The sequence below is a fragment of the Podarcis melisellensis genome, assembly GCF_964234715.1.
Source record: "Podarcis melisellensis genome assembly, chromosome: Z".
In the NCBI taxonomy this organism is placed as follows: domain Eukaryota; kingdom Metazoa; phylum Chordata; class Lepidosauria; order Squamata; family Lacertidae; genus Podarcis; species Podarcis melisellensis.
In genome coordinates, this window is record NC_138547.1 from 18245097 (window position 1) to 18266621 (window position 21525).

Sequence of the window (21525 nt, forward strand, 5' to 3'; positions counted from 1 at the left end):
TCCCTGCTCAGCCCTGAAGCTCACTGGGTGACTCTAGGCCAGTCCCTGTCTTTAGCCCTAACCTACCTGGCAGGGCTGTTAGGAAGATAAAAGGTCATGTATGGAAGAGTCACAGTGTTTCCGTGTGCTGTGCTGGTGCCGGCTCGCCAGAGCAGCTTCGTCACGCTGGCCACGTGACCCGGAAGTGTCTTCAGACACTGCTGGCCCCCGGCCTCTTAAGCGAGATGGACGCGCAACCCCAGAGTCGGACACGACTGGCCTGTACGGGCAGGGGTACCTTTACCTTTATGGAAGAGTCAGTGTGGTGTGGTGTATGAATGTCAGACTAGAACTTGGGAGACCCAGGTTTATCCATAAAGCTCAGTGGGTGATGTTTGTCTTTTTCTGGCAGAAACTGTCATGTGTTTGTTGTTTCAAATTTGCATCACTTCTGTTGTTTGTCTTGGCATTATTTCATATTTGCTCTATGGTATTTGTATGTGTCTGTTCATTCTTGTGAGCCTCCTTGGGGGCTTTTTTTGGTTGAAATGAAATACAGTATAAACAAACGGTAACGTAACACTCTCAGTCTAGCCTACCTTGTAGGGCAGTTGTGAGGGTCAAATGGAGAGTTGGCATAGCTCCTTGTAGAAAGGGAGGGCCAGAAATGTAATAATAATAATAATAATAATAATAATAATAATAATAATAATAATAATAATAATAATAAAATAAAAACAAATTGTAAATAACTAAGTCCTCTCCACTCCTGAGAGGTCCCCTCGCCGCCTCTCCCCGGCGCTGAGGCAGGCAGGCGAGCGAGCGAGCGAGCGGAGCGGAGTAGCTTCCCTCTGGGTGGCAGGGCCGTGTCGGAGCAGGCGCCAAACTTTGCATGCGCTCGAGCGCCTTTCCCTCGGCCACCAAGAGGAAGGCTGAAGCCCCCTTTGAAGGGAGGGAGGGGAGAGTTGCCCCTCATATATACTAAGCAACCCCCGAGGCTACCCCGCCCCGCGACCGGCTGGTCCCGCCCCGCGAGAGGCTGTGGCCGGGCGCTCGCTTGCTCCCTCCCACACATACTCCCCAAACTTATCAGCGAAGAGGAGGCGGCGGCTGCGGAGGAGGAGGAGGAGAAAGTTCCTGTTTCTCTGTGCGGCGCGCGAGAGAAGGGCCATCCCGAAGGAGAGCCCGCCGCGCGCCAGGGCGAGGAGGGGGACCGGGAATCGGGCGACGGGGGCTCCTTCTCTGCGCCCCACTGTGAAACTTCGCACCTGGCCCGGCGCGGAGAGATCCTCCGGCGGGGCGAGGGGGGCAGCGCGCTCCAAGGGGAGCTAGAGCGGAGAGTTAATAAGTGTCCCGGCGCTTCCTTTCGACGGGCTGCTGCAGCGCGGCGGCGCCCGAGAGCGGACCGAAGGGGCGGCCGCGTGTGCGGAGCCAGAGCCTCGGTGGGCAGGGCGGAGAGGACGCTGCCACCGCTGCCAACTTTGGGAGGCTGACCTTCTTCTTCTTCTAACCCGGCGAGCCGCGCTCGGCTGGGGAGCGGCGGGATGCGGCCCCTTGGGGTGCCGAGCCCCCGCGGCTGCTGCTGCCTCCTGCTGCTGGCACTGCTGCCCGCCTTCGCTCAAGGTAGGTGCGCTGGAGACCGCGACGCCACTTTGGCCACCTGTTGCGCTCCCCGGCCTGGACATTCTCTGGTGGGGTTCGCGGGACCGTCTTGGGCCTGATCCGGTGGGGGATGAGCTTCCTGGGCCGCTTTTTCCACTTTCAGGATTTCATGGCGAGCGATGGAATGGAGGGTGGGGGCTGAACTGTGTACCTGGTATGGTCCTCCTATGCTCTGCATTGCAGGGGGTTGGACTAGATGACATTTGGTGTCCCTTCCAACTCTTCGACTCTACGATTGTGTTTGCAAGCGTCTCCCTTGCCCGCGGCGTGGTGGTGCTGACGTTTAGGGCGATTAAAACAAAACAACGAGCCGGGCCGTTGTGTCGGCTCAGATCAGCTCAGATGGGAAGCCTCCCCATGCAAGCGCAGTCTACCCTGAGGGTTCCTTCCTGCCCTCCGCGCGAGTTTTCCAAGTTGCCTGGCAGCTGGTTCAGGCAGCGTCGGTGACCTGCAGCTCACCTTAAAAGGAAAGAGGGCAGGATTTTCTTTTCTTACTCTCTTTACATATTTATTTGATGCGCTTTGGGGTTTGCAACAAAAGTGAAACAAAACCGAACGGCTAGGCTGCTTGGGGCTTTTTTTGTTTTTGCGAAAAAGTTTGCAGAGATGTTGATTTCCCCGGGCAAATGCAGCATGAGCCTAGAATGGAGCGCGCGCGCGCGTGTGCGTGAGGAATCCCCTCTCCAGCTGCTTTGCAAAACTTTTTGCTGCCCGCTCTTTCTAGAAGTGGGAATGGGACTCTCCCAGCACCGTGTTTGAGCAAATGCGTAGCGGTGCAGCACACAGTCCTGACAAAATTTGTACGGGGAGAGAGGAGGGAGAAGAGTTGTATCTAACAAAGCTCTTCTCGGAGTAGACTTTGATTGCAGGGGGTTGGACTAGATGATCCTTGGGGATCCCTCCCAGCTCTACCGTTCTGATTCTACACTCACTGAAACATAACCATGCCCATTCATTTCAGTGAGTCTGCTCTGAGCAAGGCTGGCATTGGAGATGACCCCAAATCATTGGATATCTGGTCCTCTGCCTCTTCCTGGGCCTCCTGGGAGCACAACCACAGTTTTCCCCCTCCCATCTTGGAGAGGGGCCTTCTTTTGCAAGCACCCAACCAACCCAAACCAGGGTTTGCTGCATTATAATGTGTGAAAAGACTGCCTTCTGTTTGGTAGGAAGCTGTGAAAGTCCAAACTATTGTCTGCATGGTGGTTTCAGATTTAATTGGGAAATTTAGGACTCTGTCACAGGTTAGGGTGCTTTTTCTGCGGTTGAGGGGGGTGTTTCTACTTTGTGGATATGCGTAATATTTCCTGTATTCGCACTCTTGCCTCTCTTTCACCTCCCTCTTCCTTTTTATTTTTTGCTGTGTTACTTTCTGGGGGTGGATGTCACAAGCTGTTTATTGTGCTCTTGTTCTGCAGAACTCTTGTGAATCCTTGGTGGGAAGGGGGGACAGTGGAATGAAGAACCTGGACAGTGAGCGCTAGACTTGGAGATGGGGCAAAAAAGTTTTGCACGGAGCAGGCTGTTCTCACTTTTCTCTGAAGTGCCTCAGGGCAATCTGTTTTGGAGACAGGATTTTAACTGGAGTAGTGGAGACAAAGAGAAAAAGGCTCTGTGTGCTGGGTGAATGGAACTTCTCACCAGCTGCCTGATTCATTGAATGAAGTCGTTTCAATTTCAAATCAAAGTGTGCTGTGGCTAAATGCTGGGGCGCTTGCTGGGCAGTTTTTTCTCACCTTGATTCATACGCTTTGCTGCCAGGAAACGGTTTGTGATTGTTGATGCTGTGTGTGCTGAGAGTATATAATTCAGAGCACTTGCAGAGGTGTGTTGGTTTAGCCTCTGAACAAAAAACAAAAACAAACTAAATTAAAGATTGAGTTTCAGGTTTCTCTGTCACACATGCTGTGGGTTTGGAGAAGAAGGCACCCTTGCTTTTGCAAGCACCTTGAAATGGGGCTGTGGGGGTGGGGGTGGAGAGAGAGATCTGCTCTGGGGTTTGGTGGGTGGGATCCTTAAACTATCTGGACACATAGATGTACACACACATCTCAAGCATAGCTCTCTCTGGATTGGAGCTGGGAGAAGACTAGGGCTCAGATCCTGATTTGGATCCCTTAGTGCAGAATTCATCAACTTTGTACTTCCAGGACTGCAGAGTACCATCATTGGGCTTAGCCCAATTATGAGAATCATAGGAAGCTATCAGCCAATCTTGTCCTAGCCCTACCTGGAAAGTCCAGGGATTGAACCAGGAATCTTCTGCATGCAAAGCAGTTGCTCTACCCCTGATTTACAGGATGATGGGAGTTATAGCCTAACCACACGTGAAAATCCCAAGGTTGAAGGGGGTTGACCTAGTGACTCCACGCTCAGCCACTCAAGTCTCCCATCAGTGTCACAGGTCTTGGTCTCTCTTTCTCTTTTGGTTGCCAGAAGGAGCCTTTCTAGCAGGGACACAATTTGCTAATAATTTGAAATGGTCAAACAATTCAGTAAATGTTTTTTGGAATAAACTTCTGGTGATAGTTGGCATGGATTGACCCATGTTAGTGAAAGTGAAGTGATTCTCTCCCCACCCCGCACTCCAGCCCCCTTACTTTGGAGCAGCTTGTAAATAGTTTCCAAAAGTTGTCAGCCCAATATCATCCCCTACCCCCAAAACCTCTGCATTTCTAGTCACCCAGAAATACCTTTTTGTGCCCACAGCCTTGGTCTTTCCTGGTTTCCTCATACCCAACAGATAGTGTCATTTCAGGAAGACACCCCCTCCACCCCCACTTTGTGTCATCAATGTCTTGCATTCGGATCCTAATTCAGTTCTCACAGGGTCATCGTTTAATTAACTATCTTTTTTAAAAAAAAATGCATTTATATCCTACAAGGTGATGTACATTGTCCTCTCTCCTCCCCATTTAACCTTCATAACAACCCTGCGAGGTAGGTCAGGCTAACCTAAGATCACCTAATGATCTTTATGGTCAAGTGAGGGATTTGAACCCTGGTCTCTTGCAGGTCCTAGTCCAACATTCTAACCCCTATGTCATGCCCACACTGGCTCAGTGGCAGGGCAGAGGGTGCCTGAGAGGCTTGCCATAACCCTCAGATTTGCAGAAATAATAATACAAAAATCATATGGGAGAGAAGGGAACTCCTACAAAGCTTCTTGAAAAGTTTGTGAGTGTGGGTCCTGAGCCTGATTGATGGTTAAGGGGCGGGGCTGACAGCTGTTTGGGATGAATGGAATGGAAGAGGAGGAGGGAGGAAGAGACAGTAGATATGGAAAAGGGTAGAGCGAACAACTTCATTGGCTAGGTAGCTCATTTCCTGGTTCAACCTGCGATGCTATTTTTATATCCCTCCCAGGGGTGGAAGTGATTAAACTTCCCATAGAAATCAGCAGAGAAATCAGAAGATTTTACGTAGCTGGGATTGGGATCCTATGTTTCCATCACACTCAGGCACCCAAATGGAGTATTATGATTATGATCTTACTGATTGCCTTTATATCCAAGAAGGAAAACCAAGGAGCTCAAGGTGGTGTACATAGTTCTCAGTCTTCCCATTTTATCCCCACAGCAGCCCTGTAGGTAGGCTTAGAGGCGCTGACTGGCCCATTGGCCCACCCCAAAGTCAAGTGAGCATCATGGCCGAGTGGGAATTTGAACCCTGGGCTCCCAGATCCTATTCTGTGATTCTAAGCATAACACCACACAGCTTGCATGGAGAGTCCTGATTGATTTGGTAATAAAATTAACTGGCCCATGAACAGAAGCACTCTACAGTCCTAGCACTTTGCTGCAGGGCCATGACAGTTTATATGCCAATCCTGATCAAACAAGAGGGGCTTGTTTGATCAGGCCAGTGGCCAGACAGACCCCTTCCCATGTCTGGATTGTGTGTACATGTGCAATCTTGGACCCAGTCAAACTGATAACCTCCCAGTCTCTCATAGAAGCTGGACTGTTTTAGCTTCCTTAGCAACTGAAAAAGTCAGGACCTTTGTTCCTGCTCAACCAATCAGCTTTTTAAGCTTCACCACCAGGAGCATTGAGACAATAATAGGTTTTTCTGTGGGATTCCCAAGAATATCTTGGGTGGTGGAAGGAAGAAACTAGGAGGCAGGAGTCTCCATTACTAGAGCTGAGGGGCAAAGTTCTAACAGGGAGTTGGGGGTGCCTTCCGCCTCTCGCCCCCCCCCCAGGCAGTTGTAGAGCACAGCAGAGATTAAAGCAGGCATGGGCAACCTGTGGCCCACCAAGTGAGTCTACAGTCTGGAGGGGGAGGGCACCATGTTGGTTGTTCATAGGTTAAACTGGATGCTCTTCCAGCTGAGTTCCTTGAGTGGAGTTTGGAGTTCAGTTGTGACAAGCAACTGGGAGCTGTAACAAAATGTTGCAGCGTAGGGTCCTTATTTTTTGGATTCCAGTCAGGATACTCCACCCTGCTGTACCCCCTCCAAGAGTTGGGCTGTGCCCCATGCCTACTCAGCACACTCAGTGCTCACTGGGCTGTTGGGTTTCTTTCCCCCTAAAACTTGTTTGTGCTATATTGGGACTATGGAATGTGCTGCCACAAGATGTACTGGTGGTGACCAGCTCGGATGGCTTTATATAAAGGCGATGAGACAAAATTCAGGTTGGATTGCCATCTGTCATGGATGCATTGCAGGGGGTTGGACTAGATGACCCTTGGGATCGCTCCTGTGATTCTATGCAGGAGGATAAGGGTACCACTGCCTTCATTGTTGGAGGCAGTATGCTTCTGAGAACCTCAGAAGAGGGCGGCTGCTGCTGCGCTGAGGTCCGCCTTGTGGACTTTCAGTAGGCACCTAGGTGGGCCTCTGGCCCGGCCCGGCAGCCTCTTCTCATGCTCATTACAGGCCCATAGCTGTCAACTTTTTCCTTTTTTTAAGGGAAATTCCCTTATTCTGAATAGGATTCCTCGCAAGAAAAGTTGGCAGCTATGTACAGGCCACTTCTGGAGGGTCCTCTTTCAGTATTCACACATTTGGTGCAAGCCATCAAGTGCTTGTGTGCGCACATGTGAACCGCCCCTTTGGAAGGGCCTTCTAAGGATCTGGGCTGCCTGAGGCCACCCTTTTTTGGTGTTCCTGTGCACAGCAGAAGTCTGCAAGTCACCTTAGTCATCATGCCAAATAATAATTTCACCTCTTGCCTTCCGGGAAATGGAGGAGGAACAGCTCTCTTTTTTTTGCATACCTTTTGGGGTCAGTGTCTAGTTTCGCTCTGTGTTTTCTCCCCCCAGCGGCAGTTCCAGCTACACACAGGCCCATCCTCCACTTTCCTTCTGAGCTATCGGTAACTAGAGTGCCTGGTTGAGGTTGCTGTGTGTTTGTGTTGTGTGTGTGTGTGTGGTACGTCTGTGTGTGCATGGGTCCTGAAGAGTGCTCTCTCTCGACTCAGTCAGGAGCATGTAGGTGTTGGGTATCAAGGGGACTGAGCCAACCCCATCAGCTTGTAGTAAATACAAGAGGTATCCTTGGCTTTTGACAATGGGCAGCTCTGATTTCACCCCCTCCCTTCCCGCTTTGTTTGGGGAAGGCCCAGAGCTCTGCTCTGCAGCTGTTGCTTTTTCCCACGAACTCGGACCCGCCTGCTTTAGAACTCTCTCTTATCCCGGTCTCTGTTGGGCTCCTTTTGCAGACACACTGCGCTTAAAAAAATATATATATTCATGAATATCTGAGCAGCCAGACAATTCAAAAATAGCTTTGTAAGAGAGAGCGTGTGTTTGTGTGTGTGTGTGTTCTGTGAGCAGGATGGTGGCGGGGTGTGTGTCTTGTGTCTGCCCTCTGGAAAGAAAAGAGCCTGAACTCCTATAGCTGTAAATGAAAGACAGGTTTTTTGCTTTCTCTGTCCAGGGTAGTGGGCTTTCTAGAATACAGCCGTGCCCCGGCTGCAAGGATGATCTCCCGCCTGAATGCTTTTGAAGCAGTAGCTTAAAAACTTAAGTGAAATACCAATACTTTGCTAATTTGGGGGAATAGTCACTGCCCCAGCTTCTTTGGGACAGAGACCAATGTTTCAGTTTCTTGGTTATGCTCACCTCACAGTGAATGTGATGGAAGCATCATGCTCATTTTTCTTTTACAGAGAGGTGCTGAGCTGAACTCACCTTGTTGAAAGCTAAGCCATAAGCCAGGGGTATTTTGTTTATTTATTTAGTGAAAGTCCTTGTTTTCTGGTTTTAGAGCACTTGCAGCCAAAAAGACTCAGAGTGGCTTTATATGCAATCAGTAATAAACAACAACAATAAAACAAAACAGTCTTTACCTCAGTAGGCCAAACAGCTGGTTCACAATCTAGACTTCCTTCATATTTTGTCTCAAAAGCAACCTTAACTTAAGGTATAAGTGGCAGCCTATAAAGAGCAGAGCAGTAATAGGGTTGTGCTTGGTTCTGGTTTGCTTGTCTGAGGTTCTCCTGGCTAAGTGTAGCCTTGAACCCAGGATCCCATGATTCAGCCATTCAGGTAAGTCTGCAGTAGCAGCCCTGCCCATAGCATGGTGTCTCATGTGACCCATCAGGGACCTAAAGAGAAGAAATCAACAATTCTTTTCTGATGAGCAAGTACTTCCGTGCCTTCCAGGCAATCCAATGAATGAGCATTTAAATTCCACTACTGTTGCCATTGTTATACAACGGCAGAAGTTAAGTAGGCAGCTCTTTGCTTCAGTGAGCTACCACATAGGTGTGGAGCCTAAGGGCCAGATGTGGCCCTCAGGACTCTCTCTTCTGGACCACCCACATTCACCAGGCTGCATTAAATAGCCCTGCACCAGCCTCTCCTTAAGTGCTCTTACCTGGCTAGCTCTGGTGTCCTTAAACCACGATGGTGCTGTTTGCTTGTGTGGATGGAGAGAGAGGTGTGTGTACAAACTTCTGACTTTTGCATGGCTAGAGCAGAGCGTACTGTTCACATGTAACAGCTGCATCCATTTGTTCTTCCCACTTTTTTCCCTAGCCATGCCCTCCTCTGATATGTAGCCCCCCAGAAGGTTGGCAATGAAAAATTGTGGCCCTTGGGAGCTGAAATAAAACTCCCTGTCCTTGGCTTACTGAATGATGCTGGCTGGCTTCTCTTGCACCTTAGCCACTAATTCAGCCTTGTCTCACTTGCCGCCTTAGAACCCCATTGGAGAAGAGCTTTCTTGCTATTTTCCTTTTAGCAAATAGCGTTTGGCTTAAGACTGAACAGTAGCAGTTGGAGCACAGGTACCCTGTGGCCGAGTCCTGACATTCGAGGGTCTGATGCTGAGCTTGATCTTCTGAGTAACCACCTCTGACATCATTATGGGGCTCCAGCAGGGTGGCGTGAACCTTTTCTATTAAAACAAAGCCCACGCTTATGTGCTTTGAAACCATTGCTGGTCAGACATGAACTTCCTATTTGCAGGGAAGTAGGGCAGATTTTGGGACTGACAGCTCCCCACCCACCCTCTTGCCCATTTAAAAAATGTGGCTCATCCAGCAGCCAAGAACACAATATGGTTGTTCTTTGGAGTTGGTTTGAGAATCAGACTTGCAGCATTTGCTTTTCCACAAAACTGGCCCTGAGGTCTCTCTGTTGGCTAACCAGAATTATGCTCAGCCAGGATGCGCCTTGTTGCAATGCGTTACTGCTGGCAAACCACAACACGTTCCAGTTTGTGGATCTTATCTGTAGGGCTATGCACGTTTTCCCTGAATTGAGTTAAGCATAGAATTTGGCATCCTGATTTTTCTTCCTTTTCAAAACATTAAAACAAAAAACCCACCCTAGTCCTCATGGTTATGGAGGAAAGTCTGGAACTCTGCAGGGAGAAATCAAGAAGGAGATCTGATGTGGCTCGAAATGGTGGGGTTAGAGCTGGAACTTGCCGTTCTGCACAGATTCCTGTCCCTGCCAGGCTCCCTCCTCTTCCCACTATCTTTGCTTGCCCCTCCATCCTCTTTTAGCTTCTTGGGGAACTGGGACTCTGGTTCCAAGCTAAATTATGCACAGATAGGAAGCATGGGCTTCATTGCATCATTTGTTTTAACTGCCTATTTTATTTTAACTGCACTTTAAAACTGACTTGCAATTAACACATTCAAACCTGGATCTCTAGCCTGCTCCAAGGTGGCAGAGGTGTCTTTGGCTGTGTTTGGGACCACGTGCAAGCGAGAATGTCTTTCCACACTTTCATTCCACGTGTGGCTTAGCCCGGGTGGTGCTGAACTTGAAGCACAGGAAGTGTTCAGAAAGAGACCTTTGGTGGAAAGAGGCCTCTCTTCTCTTCTCTTCTCTTCTCTTCTCTTCTCTTCTCTTCTCTTCTCTTCTCTTTTGCCTGACTGATGCTGAGTTCCTACTTGTTGCATGTCTGCAGTGGAGGAAAGTGAATCGTGTAGAACTAGAAAAACTGAAGGGCTGTAAAAAAATCCCTTTCTTTACAAAGAAAAATGCTCCTCTTTGCAAATCTTTGGGTTGTTTTCAGTTCCTAAACTGAATTGCAAACAATTGCTGCTATATCTGAACTTGTTTCCTTTTTGCTTATTCTGTGTTTACAAATCTCCAAAGGCTTGGAAATAATGTTTTCCTTTTCTTTTTTGAAACACATTTATTTGATATTAAAACAAATTATAACAATACGTTCCTCACAAAATCAAGAGTTAGACTACAGCTTTGTCCACTGCCATAATACCACAGAATAATCACTCCTTGCAAATAATAAACTAGGGTGGAGATAAGCGGCAGGCGGCTTGCGGTGACCTACTCCATAAACAATACATTGTACTCACTTAGCATTCTAGCTTGGTTAAAAAAAAAATAAAACCTGAATGCTGCCACAGTCAAAGAAATATAATCATCAGACCTCTTTCCTCTCAGCATTAACAACCCCACAAGGTAAATGAATCCTGTCCCCATTTCACAGATGGGGATCTGAGGTTGAGGCAAGGCCCAGACTCAGGCTGTTGGCTGACTTAAGAATGAAGGTGGTCCGAAGTTTCCCAGGTTTCAAGATTCAAGTCCTATGATCTAAGCCCTGTCCTACATTGTCTTTTCAACCAAATTCCCAAATACAGTGGTACCTCAGGTTAAGAACTTAATTCGTTCCAGAGGTCCGTTCTTAACCTGAAACTGTTCTTAACCTGAGGTACCACTTTAGCTATGGTGCCTCCCGCTGCTGCCGTGCAATTTCTGTTCTTACCCTGAAGCAAAGTTCTTAACCCGAGGTGCTATTTCTGGGTTAGTGGAGTAACCTGAAGCGTCTGTAACCTGAGGTACACCACTGTAACTCTCTGCGGTCTCATTGCAGGCATCCAGTGTTCCCAGGCTTCGGAGTCCTGCTTGAATGGAGGAAGGTGTGAAACCTACCCCAATGGAACAGGGGTTTGCCGGTAAGTGCGAAATTATATGCAGTTGAGGTGTGATTTCTGGTTTACATCCTCAGACCTGGGGGCCAGATGTGGCCCTCAAGGCCTCTCTGTCTGGCTCTTGGAACTCTCCCCAGGCAACACACACCCTGCTTCGCATCCCAATTTTTTTTGGGTGGCTTGGAATATGTCCTTGAATTCTGAGGATACCCTCTGCTTGTCTGGATGGAGAGGAGTGTGTAAAAACAACAACAAACAACCCTTAACCTACTCAGAAAGGTATAACTTAAAGTGGTTGTCTTACTCACTTTTGGCCCCACCTACCACTGGCAGTATGGCCCTTGGGCAGTTGCCCAGAAGGCAGTGTGGCCCTTGGGCTGAAGCAGATTCCTACCTGTTTTGTTTTTAAAAAAACATACATGGACTGATGGAAGCTAATCTGCAACCTGGTTCTGATAGGCAGAAAAGGGCTCCAGATTTTAATAGGGCACTTTACATTTTGAGTTTGAAGTCCAGGATTACAATATGGCTTCCAGAAGGAGTCAGATAGCCTAATATTACAATGGGGGTGTGCCTATTAAGAGGGAGACAACTTTTAGTCTCTACATGTGATAGATGTGACGCTGGGAGCCAACAATTTCCTGCCATCACTCCCCATCCACACCCCTAACTGTTTGGGGGTGTGCATCTTCTATTAACTGCTGCAAACATAGGCATATGTGTGTCTGTGTGATATGAAACAATGCTGTGCTGATGGGAGTTTGCAGACTGGATCCTTGGGAGCTGAACCTGGGCTCAAGGTGCAGTTCCATCTGTGGAGTTGCCATTATCCAAAGTAGTTTCAACACGGCGGCAGCATGCATCTAAGAGCAATTGTGAGGATAACACACACACAGACCCTCCCATTTAATTCATGCTGAACTTTGTGGAAGTGGAAGGAGGGGGATGATTGCAATTTAACTGAGCAACCCTAAACTATCCATGTCAATTGATCTGTAATTGTGTATGGCCCTAATGAGTGTATGTTGTACTTGTGCTTTGTGCTGGGGATTAGAGATAACTGGGGTTGAGGGACAGAGCCTCTTCCAAGTGGGAATAGCCAGCCCTTGTCTAGACTTAGGATGATGATGCCTTGTGCTTTTAAACCGCTGAGAGTTTTTGCTACTATCAAGCAGTATGTGTGATTCGCTTAAATAAATAAATAAATAAATAATACTAAGTCAGGGGATTAGTTTATCTGGACCAGTGTTGTCTGCAGTGGCTGGCAGCAGCTCTCCAGGGTTTTGGGATCAGGGGTCTATTTTTCTCAGCCCTGCCTGGAGATGCTGCTTGGGACCTTCTGCATGCAAATCAGCCTCCCCCCCCCCAGTACTCCTAATGTTTCTGAATACTAGTTGCTGGGAATCACAGGAGGAGAGAGTTGCTGTTGAGCTCAGGTTCTGCTTGCAGGTTTCTTGCCATCAGAGCGCTGTTGCGAACAGGACGCTGGACTAAATGTGGACTCCTTTTGACCCATTCCAGGATGCTTGCCTTATGTTTGTGTGAATTAACTATGGAAATAGGCAGCTGCCTTATATGCAGTCAGACCATGGATATTGTCTGCACTGGCTGGCAGTGACACTCCAGGTTTTCAGGCAGGGATTTCCCCCCAGCTGCACTTGGAAATGCCAGCAGCTTTACTGCAGTGCCCCCATGTTCCCTACAATGAGGAAAGTTTTAGAGCCTTTGAACTTCTCATGGGCTTTCCCAAGTGATGGCTGCAGGGAACAAGTTGCCCACCAATTAATGTGGGGGCGACACCCCGCATCTCCTCCACCTCTGCTCTCTTTTCTTAACCCTTCTATAAAAGAAAAGCAAAAGGAAGCAGCCTTTCCACCCTCCCTGTCCCCAAATGCATGTAGCCTCAGGATATGTTCAGTGGAATCCGCTGCTTGCAAGAGTCCTGGAACAGAATTTGATTGAGAGCTGGATATGTTGAGATTGCTTGTTTTGGTGTGGTTTTTTTTAAACTCCACCTGTTGGAAGCAAATGTGAAGACTCTTTTAAAAAGGGGGTGTGTGCGTCTCTCACTCTCTAAGGAAGCAGCTCTCCCTACAAGCATTCCTGATCCCAACTGTTGAATGGCAGACTTTTTCGGTGCAGTTGGGAATTGAGGCTGGGGGATGGAAAGCCTGCACCTCTCTGTCCCTTGTCTGCTCCACTTCTTTAATTTTGCCCCCACATTTGGCGTCTTCTGTTTGCTCCGGGGATGATGGGCGGGAGAGGGGGGGACAGGGGGAGAGAGAAGAGAACCCTTCAGCAAATTAATCGGGCACATGAGCAATTTAAGGGACAAAGGCTGGGCGCCTTTGTGAGCTGCTAATGAATGCGCACCGCACCGTCCCCCCCCCCTCTGCAGAAGCTGTAAGGACGCTTGACGCTCTAAATCTTGTTTTCTTTCATTCAGGGAGTGACAGCTGGGATTCGGTCGAAATTCAGCAGCTATTGTTGCGGGAGGCAGATTAATGCTATGTGACTAATCGCGGAGGGCTTCCCAGAATGCATAACTGACTCCTCTTCCCCACCTCCTGTACCCTCACCCACCCCCCATTCTCAATCTCTCTTCTCTGGGTGTCCCCCCTCCCCCAGTTTCTCTCTTTGGCTATTCTGTCCCCCCTTGCTCTTTCTTCCTCCAAAAAAGAAGCCTTCTTGTATTCCCCTTGATTTACATTGGATGTACAGATGGCAGGGGAATCTAATTAGGCTTGAGGCGTGTGAGCTGTGGCTGGGGGGGCGGGGCGTGCGGCGTTCAGAGAGAGGACTTCCCACTTGTAGAATGAGCAAGGATGACAGTGGGAGAACGCAGCCATGAATTTCCTCCTGGTGTCTCAAGCCAGCCTAGAAACCTTTGGGTCATGTCATATATATATCAATATTTGGACGGCTTCCAGTGTTCATCATCATTGAAAGGGCCAAGCAGCGATGTGGAATGGAACCTTTTTTCTCTTTCATAAAATTTGTTAGCAGTGATCACAAATGGAAGCAAGCCTTCATGAGCAATATTGCTAGGCAACCTTCAGCAAGTTTGAAAGTTTCCAGCTTTTTAGTTTTTTCAACTAAATTTGAAAGTAAACAAGTAAGCATGCTACATTAGATGGTGCACTCTCTCTGTCTTGGGTATCAGAACATTTTTCAGTTGCAACCTGAACAAAAATGTTCTGATAAAAATCAAGCTTAAGATTTGCCTAGAGAAAATGTTTTCCCGTTCAAGGTTTTCTGGGGAAAGGTCTGCAGCCCTGAGGGCTGATATATTTGCATGGCTGCCCATCCAAGCCTGGCTGTGTATAGTTGGACAAATGCAAATGGCATTGTTATATGCAGTTTATTTACTTTATAGCACTTGCAAACTGCTTTTCGACCACTAAGCCTGCCAAAGTGGGTTATATACCATCAGTTAAAATAAGACATTAAATCCTTTGGCAGGATTTCTAAGGTGCTGTTGTCCTGGACCACAATCTCTACATAGGTGAGTGAGGGGGGGGAACCTTTCAGCTTCCAGATGTTGTTGAACTACAACTCCCGTCCTTCTCCCTGCCCCACTGGCCACTCTCTGGAGCTGGTGGGAGTTGTAGTTCAGCAACATCTGGAGGAGCAAATATTCCCCCACATCAGCCATGCAAGGAGGACTAAAATCTAGGAAGCAACATGTGCCAGAGTTGCCTCCTCTTCTGCACTTTCTATGCATGAGCACTGACTGTCTTCTGCATGCCAGGCAGCTGCTCTTATCACTGGGCCAGGGCCCTACCCTTCCAAGATGTTTCTGTTACACTGTATTTTGTGGACAGTGTAGGAACTTGGATGATGTTTTCAAGGCAGTAGCAGGAATTGAAACTGGGATCTGCTGAAGCGTTTTGAGAAGAGAATCAAGTCTCAGTGGCCGCAGTGTGCAGGAGGTCTCCTCAACTTGAGAATCTTGTTTCCAACTTCAAAAGGCAAATTAAAACTCTCCTGGCTGCCTTTGGTAAATAGGAATCACATCCAGGTGAACTTTTTTATATACTGTAACGTTTGCAAAACAATTCTAGATAACAGTGGAAGCTGCTTTGTAGATAAGACCTTTCCAAAAAACGGGGTAAAAACAAATAAATAAAAATTTATGAAAGCTGATTTTAGCCACAATATTTTGCTCTTACTAGATTATATGCTATGCCCATAGAAAGAAAATAGCCAACTTTTTACAATAAATAAATGGAATAATAGTCCCAGCCCACCTGCTTAGAACGAAGTTTTTCCCTTGCATGTGATGATCTGTGTTCCGTCATCCTTGCAAAAATAGCGAGAAAAGCACATAGAAACCAGAAAGCAAAACTATCTATCTGTCTAGATATATAATATGATAAAAACAAAATAAGTGCTTGGAGGTGGCAGGGCTGGTCTTGTGCCAACAAGCACTGATGGTAGCTTCAGCTTTTTTCCTGCGGAGTCCTGTGGCTTTGGGGTGGAAAGTGCTAACTGCAGCTTTGCAGAGGAAAAAATTGGGCCCTCCACTTGGGCTAAATGCTTTTTCCCAGATCAGATGAAACGGTTTCTGTAGGGATCATGTAGCTGTCATAGGTACCAATTAGACCTTGGCATCTCTGTCTCTCAGGCTGGCATCCACACCACAGATGAAAAGGGACTTGCTTATTTATTTATTTGTCTTGGGATTGTGGTGGCGCGGCTTGCCACTTTCCCAGGAACTCCCTCAACCCGCTGGCTTAGTTAGAAGCAGATGGTGCTATGGGGGGGGGAGGGTCTGGATCAGTGATTGGGTAGAAAGATGTGCTCATAAACTGGCCCAGAGTTGGGCTGGCTTATGTGTGCAGCTCTGGAGTCCAGGTGATGTGAACATACCTGCCATTGGCCTTGCATGGCAATGGCATTCCCATTTTGGCTAACAGGAGGTTGCTCTCCTGCTGCCGCAGTTGTCTGGGCCACAGTGAGAGTCAGGTGGACAAGCAGTGTGGAAGAGGATGGGGAGGGGCTTTTCCAGTGGTCATCCTTCTAGGTGTAGCCCCTTGGTAGTTGCCCAGCTAGGCGAAACCTTGGTTCCAGCAATTTGATTTTATGCCTATGTTGGCAATACACTGCGACTTGAGCCCGAAGAGGAGCAGGGTGGCCCAGCCAAGGGGGCACATTTTTGCAGAAGGCCAAGGAATGTCCACTATGGAGAGAACAGCTTTTTAGATGGCTGACCCTGTTGGCTACTGGAAATGAACAGAGGCGAGGTGATTGTTGGGTGATGATTTGCACCGCACGGCATCATTTTCAGAAGTGGCAGCTGCCTAGAAATTAGATTCTGATGTTTGAAACTGATTCTTCATTCTCGTGAGGGGGGATAAAGTTGTGAGGCACTGCTTCTTGTTGTTTCCAACCCCAACAACTGCCTCTGCCTCCCAAGCCTCCGGCCATGGAAGGTTCAAAATGGAAGCCAGCAGCCACTATGTCTGACATGGGATAGCTATGCTCTGCCTCCAGAAATGGTTCTGAATACCAGTTGTTGGTGACTGCAGGAGGGGAGAGCACAGCTATTGCACTTGGGTCCTGCTTTTGGGCTTCCTATTGGGGGCATCTGGCTGGCCACTGTGAGTAAAGGATACTGGACTGGATGGGCTCCCTTGGCCCAATCAAGCAGGCCCTTCTTAGGTTCTTAGCTTTTTGCAGGGGTTGCTTAACACTCATGGGTGTTGCAGAGAAAACCATACCAGAAGAGGAGTAAGTAAAGGACCTTGCATGGAAAGCTTCTTATGGTGGGGAGTCTAAAGCCCCTTCTGGTATTGGGTTTCTTCCCATCCAGTCCTGGGGTTATTTAACGCCATTGTTTAATGCTGTGAGAGGTGGAAGTTTTTCTGCCTGAGTTTTTTCCTCCCGTTTTAAGCTGCTGTTAATTCCATCAAATAACAGCAATGTGGGAGTGGGGGATGGGTGGGCAAGAGAGAGAATAGGGACTCTCAGTGGGCAGGAAAAGGATGTGGTGTTAAAATAGCCAGAGGAAGTCCATAAAGGAACAGGGAATAGTCTTACTGGAACTGGAACTGTTACAGGTCCCACATAACACTCATTCCCATTTTTAAGAAATCAGATCTTTTAATGTGGTGGTACCTGCCCTTCAGAACTCCTTGCCTACTGATGTCAGGCAAGCCCCTTTGCTGTACACCTGTTAGAAACATTTTTTTTAGGATTTTTTTAAAGTTTCACATAGCATTTTTTTAAAGTAAAATGCATACGCTTGTGAAAAAACCCTCAAAGTGATTTACAAAAAGTAAAATTATCAGTTAAAACAGTTAAAAATAACTTAAAATATTTTTTTTTAAGTAAGATCAGCAATTAACTAAAAACTGGATTAAAACATACACCAGACATTCTACATATTGCCATAGGACTTGCCTAAACAAAAATGTTTTTAGCAAGTGCCAAAAAGGGTACAGTAACGGCACCTGTTCAATTCCAACAAGCAGGGAATTCCAAAGTTTTAAATTGTTTTAACTGATGATTTCATTGCTTCATATATATTTTTTGTAAACCACTTTGAGGTTTATTCGCCTTTTTTTACCATCCATAAGTCTATGAATGTTATGCAATAAATAATAATTTTTAAAATACAAACAATAAGTGAAACCTAATTTGGCTGCCATTCTTTGTTGACAAGGGTGCCTCCTCTGCTTGAGACAGGGTGATCTTTTGCTTCAACCCAGAACTGAACTACAAGCACAGCCATTTCCTTCGCAGCTTCCTCTTTTCTGTGGCTCTGTAAACTTAAATGGGCATTTCTGGTTTTGCAGAGAGAGATGAAATGCATTTGTGGCTCTGCTGAGAGCAGCCCATGACACAGAACAAAACAGCAGTTTGGTGCTAAAGGACTGGCTTCCGGTATCGGGGGCCTGTGTTCATTATTATAAAGAGACGGCAAGTGGAAGGAAACAAACACACCCCTTCCCTAAATTCTATTCCTCAGTTCGGCATGCAGCCCTGCCTTGCATCGGGCCAGTTTCTCTTCCCCCAAACTTACTAGGTCTAAAGTTAAACCAAGATTTCATGAAGATTGGATTATACCAATTCATGGATGACTTTTGAGGGCAACTGGCCATGATGGCTATGCTCTGCCTTCCATGTTTTGAGGCCACAATGCTTCCAAATACCAGTTGCTGGAAACCACAGGAAAGGGGGAGTGTGGGGCTGTTGTGTGAATATGTGTGGGGCTGGCCTGAGGATTGTGGCTGAGCTGAGATTCGAACCCAGGGGCCTCCCCGCTGCTAGTCCAACATACTTCAGTATTACACTGCTCTGTCTCCCTTGCTTATCTCAGTCAGGGGACAGCCCAGCTGCATTGTATAAAGTGTTGGGTTTGGCATAGAAACACTGCAAGCACACGCACACATGCACACAAGCTCTGGCAACATCTTGTGGCTTCTGTGCTTTGCAGCAGGGAGTGTGAAATTTTGGTCCCTGTCTTAATTCCGAAAGAATTGACACCTCTTTGAGGTTCTGACAGCCTTTTGGCTCCTTTCCTAGGTTGGGCGCTATTTGGAAGTGGGATTGGGAGAGAAATCTGCTTCATAGCCTTGTCGCCTTTTGCTGCTGGCAGTCTTTGGATGCTGGACACGTGCAGCTGTCCTTGGAGTGACCTGGAACCGGGCAGGGATCTGGTAGAACAACCCTAAGTCTATCCTGTGGGGGTGGTTTGCCTAAGGGAAGATAGCCTGTGCCCACTAAACTCAGAACTCTGACGCTGAATCCCCAGTAGCATTCTGAGCACACTGACTCAGGAAGCGCTTTTAGGAAGCCAGACTTGGGGAGTGGGGAACCTGCACACTGACACACCTACAACGTCCACAATTTCGTAAGATGCCTTCTAGCAAGCCAGACCTTTGACCTATCTAGTTCTCCACATGCTTCTCCCAAGGCTTCCCCTCTTCATCTTCTGTGCTCCCATCAGATTCCTGGCCCACACTGAATAGAATGGCACTTCCTAAGTGGGTTGGGGGGAGTCCCTGGACCTGCCGGCTATCTTGCAGGAATTTTAGATTGAGAGCGCCTGGGGGGAACTTCCAAAGGCTGCATTCCACACCCCTCTTATCATGGGAAGGAGGACAGAGTTGACTTATTCAAAGGCTGGGATAATAACTCATACTGATGAGGCACTGCCCCCCTCATCCCCTCCCAAGAAATGAGTGCAGTTTACTTTGCAATGTCAACAGCTCAGATTCAGTACAGCTCAGTGGTTCCCTTTTCTTTTTCCAGGCTACTGGTTTCATAAACTCATCTGGCATGCACCATACCCTATCTTATAAGAAGCATTAATCAGAACAGCAGTTTACATGATAATTTTGTTGGCATTGGCTTAGGGGTGTGCCTTTGGGGGTGAAGTCAAAACTCTGGAAAGGTTACAGTGCCTGCTATAGCTGTAGAGACAAAATGGTAACAATTAATTTCACATTTATTCCAAGCCTGATAGGCATTTACACCTCCAGTGCCTCCCTGTCACCCCTTGCCTCTTAGTACCTCCCCCTCCCCCGAATCCCACCTCCTTGTTTGTGTCTTGGTCTGATGAGTGTTTTGCACTGATTCCTTGTTCTGCCTCTGCTTCTCTTTATCTCCACCCCCACCCCATGTCTGAAGTTATTCAAGGGTAGAGTTCATCAAAGTTGAAAGCAATTAACTTCCTGGGTCTGGGTTGCCATACCTTTTTAGTGGAATGACCAAGGAAGGTTTCAAGGAAGAGGGATTGATGGTGAGGAGTTGCATTTTAACAGAGAAGTTTCACGCTTGGCTTACCTGCAAGAGTTTACAGGCACGTAAACCAGTGCCTTCTTTAACAAGTTTTTTCCTGTTTGCATGCTCCTTGGACCTGTATATATCTACCCTACACACACACACACACACACACACACACACACACTCTTATTCAGGTGGCATTTATATGTCTAGAAAGCCGATTTGTACCTTTTAAAAATTATGCCAAAACTTCATCCTCATCTCTCTCTCTTTCTGGGAATCACAGCTAAGCCAGTCATTTGAGGTGCTCTGGCAAGAATATGCGAGCCCTTCATAGCTTGGGGGCTTGGATGGAACTGACCGTTCGTTCCTCTTTGCTCCAGACACACAGCTGGTCACGAGAGTCTGGTGCAACAAGTAGAAACACGAGGGGGGGGTTGGGTTTTTTTTGGCTTTAATTTCTGACTGTACTCTTTCTGTACACTGGGCTCATCCAGACTTCAGCTTTCCCCACCACTTTCTCCTGGGGAAATCCAATCTTTAGCACTGAATTGGAGCAAACAGCAACTTAAAGCTAAAGAGCAAGTTTTCCCTAGGAGCGGAGCGAAACCACTTGGACCTAGAAAGCTTGGGTCAAGTGGAAAACTGTTTGGACCTGTGCTTTCTAGGCACAGAACAAACAGAGCCCATGGTAAAGAAACAGGTGGGAAAGCAGGAAGGTATCTTCCTTGTCCTGTCTTCAGTCTGTATCTTGCAGAAATATTGTTTGGAGATGTGTTAGGTCTGATTGGATAGAGCGGGAAGAGAGACCCTTTGACACTTGTTGTGGCCTGGAAGAATTGATTGCCCAGAGGAAGCTGGCAGGGAGAGTTCAGAAACCGCCCCCTGCCCCCCATCCAGCTGCCTCCTCCTCTTCAGAGTCAAAAGGCAGAGGGGTGACAGACTGCTTTTCCGCACAGTGCCTGTTGTTCACCATGAAAGGTGGGTTTCCAAGAGACCCCATGGAAGAATGGCGGGAGGGCCAAGACTCCCCTCATTGTCTAGAGTCTGTCAATAAGGCCTCATGTTGACACATGGGCTTCGCTGACTGAATCTTGGTCTGAGGAGCCGCTGACAGTATGCTCCCAAGCCCAGCAGAGAGGATTTCTTTGCTCTGCAAAGTCTGCTTGTTTGCTTTAGGAAGTGGCAATTGTTTTCCCCCTTTTGCCCACCAAACACAACCAGAAGCTTCTCTTATAATAGTGCTTGAGGAAAAAACAGACAACAACACTTGTTAGCACCCACCTTGTTTTTATAACTTGTTTTAAGCGGCTTTTAATGTTGTCACTTGTCCTGGAACCTTAGGATGAAGGATAGGTAATAAACAACAAAAACACAAAACAAAAACCATGTTCATTTCTAGTGGTTTGCTTTTATACTTCTGACAGTCCGGAGTTCTCTACTTAACCCCCTTGCAAATGTTCTCTCAGTTGCTTGGTATGCCATCTGACTCATCTGCTGATGAAAGATTGTGCAGTTTCTTGTTTTTGGTGACAGCAACTGTTAGGAAATAGTTAGTCTGGTTTTGACATCGGTCCTTGGGCCACATGTTAATAGTTGGGGAGGTGGTCTTGTCTCAAAAACATAACCATCCCTCCATCAATGCTCCACAGCACCACAAAGCAGCCTGAGATCGGGGCCACATTTTTAAACACTCCCCTCCTCCTCCTTTAAATCCCCCCACCTTGCTCTTCCCTTTCAGAAAGTCTAGACCAGCTAGCCCAGATACAATTGCTCCAGCTATTGCCCTACA

At 47.5% G+C, this 21525-nt stretch overlaps 1 protein-coding gene across 3 annotated transcripts in view; it reads left to right on the forward strand.

The window, feature by feature from the left end:
• The first annotated feature begins 1091 nt into the window (after nucleotides 1-1091).
• NOTCH1 (notch receptor 1) overlaps nucleotides 1092-21525 on the forward strand; it is a 99280-nt gene continuing 78846 nt past the window's right edge. For 2 of the 3 annotated variants that reach the window (XR_014164883.1, XM_081897735.1), the window contains exons 1-2: nucleotides 1092-1602; nucleotides 10943-11024. Coding sequence is in view for 2 of the 3 variants with exons in the window: in XM_081897735.1 (XP_081753861.1) it covers nucleotides 1524-1602; nucleotides 10943-11024 (161 nt within the window). In the remaining variant the exon portion in view is untranslated. Of the gene's footprint in view, nucleotides 1603-10942; nucleotides 11025-16736; nucleotides 16769-21525 lie in introns of those variants that run through there. The other variant, XM_081897736.1, reaches the window with a different exon arrangement.